This window comes from Heteronotia binoei, chromosome 21, assembly GCF_032191835.1.
Source record: "Heteronotia binoei isolate CCM8104 ecotype False Entrance Well chromosome 21, APGP_CSIRO_Hbin_v1, whole genome shotgun sequence".
Taxonomy (NCBI): domain Eukaryota; kingdom Metazoa; phylum Chordata; class Lepidosauria; order Squamata; family Gekkonidae; genus Heteronotia; species Heteronotia binoei.
Genome location: NC_083243.1, coordinates 180,801,115 through 180,807,114, shown reverse-complemented (window position 1 = coordinate 180,807,114; position 6,000 = coordinate 180,801,115). Strand labels below are relative to the sequence as shown.

The window sequence follows — 6,000 nt, the reverse complement described above, 5'->3', positions numbered from 1 at the left end:
CCTACAGACAAAGTAAAATACTCTTTCAGATGCTACTTGAACAGTAATTTGAAATTCTCCTCTGCAACCTTCAGAGGTGGCTAGCAGAAAAGACTAAGATTCCCTCATTAAATTTGACACCAATCAGGCACATGTAACTTATGGGCAAACCTGGAGCATTAATAAGCTTACCATATCGCAATGCTACTTGGATTGCAACACGGATTTCTAACTATGTAAATCCCATCTGCATGACACCAGATGCTGTAGCTCAGTTTGGGGAAATTCCTATCAGCAATATGCACCTTGAATTGCCATTGTCAAGACAAAATGCAGTACTTCCTTGAAGGCACAAAAAACAGTCACCTTTCTCAGCATTTTTTTCTCTTCCTGGTCACTGTAAGAAAGTGGCAATGCATTTAGAAGAAAAACCTGTACACTGCGATATGAATGATTAGAGAATCTGAACGCTGCCACAAACTTCAAATAGTTCCCTTTTGGCAAGGAAGTACAAATTTAAAACACACAGCGCCTGCACTTACATTCTGTCTGAAGTCCATTTTCCTACTTTTTGGTAACAGAAGCAACCTTGTTAAGATTACACAAGCTGTTAAATTATACATTTATGCTTATGCAGTCAGAACAAAAAATAAACGTACATGCGGTTTGCATGTTCTGGATCACGGATACCTCTCGTGTTCTGCAGAACAAAGTGGGAGCTAAAGCACAGTCTATTACTTACGGTTATGAACAGGCCTAAATAAACAGCCTGTTGGGTAGAAATTAAACAGTGAATGGAAGAATACGCGGCAAATGAACCAAAACCCTAAGGCATTTTTCATGTATAGTACCAGTGCCGGATTAAACCCTGTGGAGGCCCCTAGGTAGTCGAAATCTTGGGGGCCTCCTCACAAATTATCTTGGAGCCTGAGCACCCGCCCCACGGCCCCTACTGAAGCCTGCAGGCACCTTCTCAAAAGCTCCTATTACTAAGCTGCAGGGGACAGGCAGAGAGAGGCAGACTTGGTGACACCACCAGCAGCAGCTGGTCAAAGAGCAGCTCGGTTGTTGGTTGCGCGGGCAGGCTGGGAGGGCTGCAAGCAGGGGGGGAAAGCCATCCCGGGGCCCCTAAAGGCATGGGGGCCTATAGGCTAGTGCCTAGCTGACCTAATTGTTAATCCGGCTCTGTCTAGTACCACTGAGGCTGCTCAGAACCCTGGAGAGGCAGGAACGTATATCTGTATAGCCTGCTCCAGGTGTCTGCTCGTTTTGTCCTAACAAACTACACACACTCAGAAAGGCAAAAAGCCTGGCTTAAACCTCCCCCCCCCCCCGCCCCTCTATTTGTGTCCACTGCAAATATTTAAAAGGTACCACATTCTGAACACTTGCATATTTTTAATGACCAGTTCATTCACTTAGGTTTTGTTCCACTTGCTCTGTGTTTCTAGTTATATCAGATGGCTATTAACACCCTGATCAGTTAGCTTTTTGCATCCTTACATATTAATCAGCACAGTCCTACCTGCAGTCTTAAGCAACATTAACATTTGAAAAGGTCCCTTCTAATATCTTAAATATAAAATTCTCTGTCCCTTCAAGTGTTACATCTTAGGCCTTCGTCTAGTAAGAGAGGCATCAGTATCCTTTAAGTCCCTACCTCCACCGGAAGGATCTCTTAAGATGAACTATTACTCCTCTCCTGTGTCAAGATCAGACTTCTGCGTACCAAGAACAAGAGTGGGAAGGAGGAAGACAACTGTCATACCAAAATGAAATCTGCCCTTTGCCCCAGAGGCAGAAACAGCAACCCTCACATTGGTGATTGGTAACCAAATGAAGGTAAACAAGTTAAGGCAAATAAGGCCAGCCTCTAAGATTTGAAAAAGCCATTTTCTGCCTTGGATCCTATAATCTAAAAGCAAGTTGCCTGCTTTAGTCCCATTTGGTCGTCTTACTTCCCACGCAATCCTAGCTTTCATGCATCTCAAGCTTCATTCGCGTGGCAATGGGTGATGGCATGAAAATCCATCCAACTTACTTCAGAACAGATTACAAAAGAAAGCACCAACATATACATTTGCTCACATAGCTAAAGATGCAGGTAAGAAAGACAGCCACTGAATGAGTGTTCCATCACCCATTTACACTATGCATTTCAACCAGGACATTCTCAGACTAACAGTTCAAGCCTGCACATTTAAGTCAATAAGCTGGAGACTTCTGTCCGCTAACGTTACTGTTGTCCAGAGAGAAGGGAGGGTGCAAACATGCTCCCTCAAGTCACACTGCAAGAACAAGACTCGCTTCTATTAAATCAGCCTTGATGCAGCGACAAATTATTGAGGTCACCGAGAGGCTGCAATGATTGTCTGCCTGCTAGATTTCAAAACACTGACAGATGAACAGGATGAGGACATCTGATTCCACAAATGCCAAACATATATACATTGCTTGGTATTGCTGGGATGCTAGGCTTCTCGGGTCAACCTCCCCCTCCCCCCACAACTACCAGTGGATCAAATTATGCACATTTGCATACGTACTTAATTTCCATGTTCTACACAATTTGCATAGTTACAGCTTGATGGGAGGCTTAGCAGAATTTGGAAGTATCGCAAAAGTCCTTTGACCTGTCGCACAGCTGCCTTTTGGTTCAACAAGCATTTGATGCTTGAAACGCTGTGCTCTTACTATGGAGGCTGGTGCATTTGCAATAATTCTCATTCCTTAACCCCAGCCAAAGGATCAGACATGCTCTCCCATGCAAATTCCCCTTCTGATTTTAAACCACTAACACTGACCTTAACCATGCTTGCACGGCATCTGAAGAAGTTAGCTGACTCACAAAAGCTTATGCTGGAATAAATAGCTAATCTTTAGGATGCCACTGGACTTTTATTTTGCTACAGTAGACTAACAGGTCTACCTCTGTGGATACAACCATGCTTAACACTAACTGGGTTATCTTTGAGTCTGAAGCGCCTGAACTTTTCACTGAGCTTAAGAGACTGAGAATGATGTTTGTGTTTGGCCCCAAGTCTCTCTCACACAGTTACTTGATATTGTTCCAGATTTCACTACTGTTCAGTATTTTGTCTGAACAACAAAATGTTTTAGATTAATCAAAATACAGCCAGATTTGTATACTACCTACGGACACATGTGTTCAGAGCTCGATGCTGCTGTAAAGGCTGCCCTCAAAGACTTCCCTGGGAAATGTTTGGGAGCAACACTTCTAGAAAATGGAACTTGTGATTCTTTAGTGACTTATTGCCGCATTATACTAGTAAATAGACTTATTCGGGGGACTTACTTTTCCGAAGGGATTAGAACATTCCACAAGCATTTCTGAAGCACTGAATTATATTCAGATGCCTGAAGCTGGATACTTTGATAATGTTCTCAAATATGACTCTTTGTTACTAATACTTAAAGAGATGCACATGAGTATTCAGCTTTGTTTTTAATGAGCTTCGCTGTGCCTTATAACAATTAAGAACCCAAATCTGAAAGACTGCCTATTCTCGTGTGAACCTGCTCATTCTCTGCAGCCATCTTCAGAGGCCTTTTACATGTGTCCTGCTTTCTGAGGTTTGATGGCAGGCAACAGGAGGGGCCTTTTCCATCGTAGCATCCCAACTGAGAAATATCCTTCCCAGAGACATTCATATGGCACCAAGTCTATTGAGTTTAGGCACAGTGTGACAGCTATCTGATAACTCATACTTTTGGTGCCGTTTTCAGGTTTGTTCTATGTGGTGTTTCTATTTCATATTCCTGTGGATTTACAGTTATAGTACGGTGATGTATCTTAATTTGTGAGCCACCTTTGGAACTCAGCAAAGCTGAAAAGGTGGGATAAAAACATTTTAATGAATTATAAATAAATAAATCCTGTATATGCCATGTCAAAAGCTAGAACCCTACAACCTGGAAAACCAAATTCTGCATGCTCACCATAATGCAAATTGCACAAATTCTACAAATACTGTTCCTCACAAAATCAAATGTGCATCCTATCGACAAAACCCTGCTGAGCGCCATCAGTAACGAAAAGCTTATTTTATATACTGCTACTCATTCTAGTCTAGGTACTCTAAACCGCAACAGAGGTGAGAGAGAAAGGAAGACTGGATCTTATGAAACATTACTGGACAACAGGGCAAGGCAGATAGGACAGTATGTCAGGTTTAAACAGTTCTCTGTGACATATCCTTGAATCTCACTATCGACGCCACACCCCCTGACCTCTTAGCAGATCCCATCTTTGTTTTTTAACGTTTTATCTCCTCCGCGGAGATTAGAAACGTGCTTCTTTTAAAAATGGAAGTCAACCTTTGAAGAACGTGACGCATGACCTTTGTCGTGAACTAGCTCTCAATCTGTGATGTGATTATTCCACATAGCTGGTTAGTTCCCCTGTTATGGAGACATTGCCCTGCGAGGTTTGCATTCTAGAGGAACGCAGATCTACAGGAATTAGCGTACAGTGATCAGTATTGCCCATGCATCAGAACTTCTTAACTCTTACATGACCCTTGAACTAGCCAGCCACGGGGACTTCCTTGCCTGTTTAGGAAGAAATAATAATATGCTTACTTGAAGTGCAGGTGATACGCTAGGAAGATGATGTCATTTCCACAGTACACCTTGCCCAGCAGCCTGAGTTTTTTTTTTTCAGCTTTATGTGTCTCTTTCCACGGATGAAAGACTGAATTAGGAACTGAAACACAACCAAAACCCCTTACGGTAACTACCGACATACTAGAAAGAACAATTACACACATTTTCCTCCTCTTCCATCTGCTAGCGACTTGTATATTTCCTCGGCAATCTTAATCAGCGAGGCTCGGGAAAAAAAAAATTACACAATTCCTGACAGTCCAAACTATTTGTCTCCCCATCTTAAATCAGGAACGAATATGTACTAAAGTGCTTAACGTGAACCACATCAGTACACTGCTGAAAGGAAAAAAAAAAGATCCTAGCTCTAAATGGAGAACACGATATGCATTCTGAAATAAAGGAAGAGACGACACTCTATACAAAATAAACCATCAAGAGAAAAGTTCTCTATTGTCTTTTCTCAGCTCCGTGGAAAAGAACCAAAGAACCAAAGTGCAGTCAGAAACTAAATGCAGTAGGTGAGAGCTGGGTTGAGGCAGGCCATCAGTGATAGTGTGCAAATGTGTGTCGTAGCAGTTCGTCTGCGGATGGTCGCAACTTGGCCTCAGTAAATATACGCTTTAGGAAATCCCGGCCGTGATCTGAGACATGAGGTGGCAGCTGGGGATTGGTTGGCTGGGTGGCAATTTTAAAGATGGCAGCCATGGCTTCAAACTCTGCCCAGGGTGGTTTCTCCGTGAGCATTTCCACCACTGTACAGCCTACACTCCTGCAAAAGGCAAGAATGAAAGTGAGTTACAGTACACTAATACACTTCTGCGTACCTGGAGGAATAAGACAAGGATACTCAAGGACCACCGTTAAAAATAAAACATTTTTGTGCACGCCTCAGAAACCATATATTTGGCCTTCCTGCGCATGAAATCACATAGCTACAAAAGATTTCTGAGGCCAGAATAAATGTTCAGAATTATACCATTACTTGTCACTAGATCTGTTACTAGACCTGGCTTATACTAGAGATCATTAAGCACCACTAAAGCACCATGTCTCTTTAGGAATGATATGACAAATAAGGGGAATGTCCCCACAGTAGTCTACGGGTTTAAACAGTGATAGCTCTGGTGGCGGTTTTAAAAAAAATTCTGCAAAGCATTTGTTGTGGTGGACTGCACTTTTAAAGAGGCTCCGAAGTGCTGTACCGACAACTCAAAGACTGTAAAGGGTTAATTCTTCACAGAGCCAGTGGGCCTTCAGTGACAAGCTGCTCTAAGTGATCGGATTGGTTGGCTGAGCAGAGATAAGTCTTGAGAGAGCTGGATGCTGAGGAGATTCAGTCAGATTTCTGCCTTAACCGAGAAGAGACCTGTCCTGAAACCATCGAAGAACAGC

General features: G+C 42.7%; 1 protein-coding gene across 1 annotated transcript in view; it reads right to left on the bottom strand.

The window, feature by feature from the left end:
* Window positions 1-4,490: 4,490 nt before the first annotated feature.
* MAP3K2 (mitogen-activated protein kinase kinase kinase 2) overlaps window positions 4,491-6,000 on the bottom strand; it is a 51,155-nt gene continuing 49,645 nt past the window's right edge. Inside the window, exon 16 of the mRNA XM_060262663.1 lies at window positions 4,491-5,377. Coding sequence (XP_060118646.1) covers window positions 5,152-5,377 — 226 coding nt within the window. The 3' untranslated portion in view covers window positions 4,491-5,151. The remainder of the gene's footprint in view (window positions 5,378-6,000) is intronic.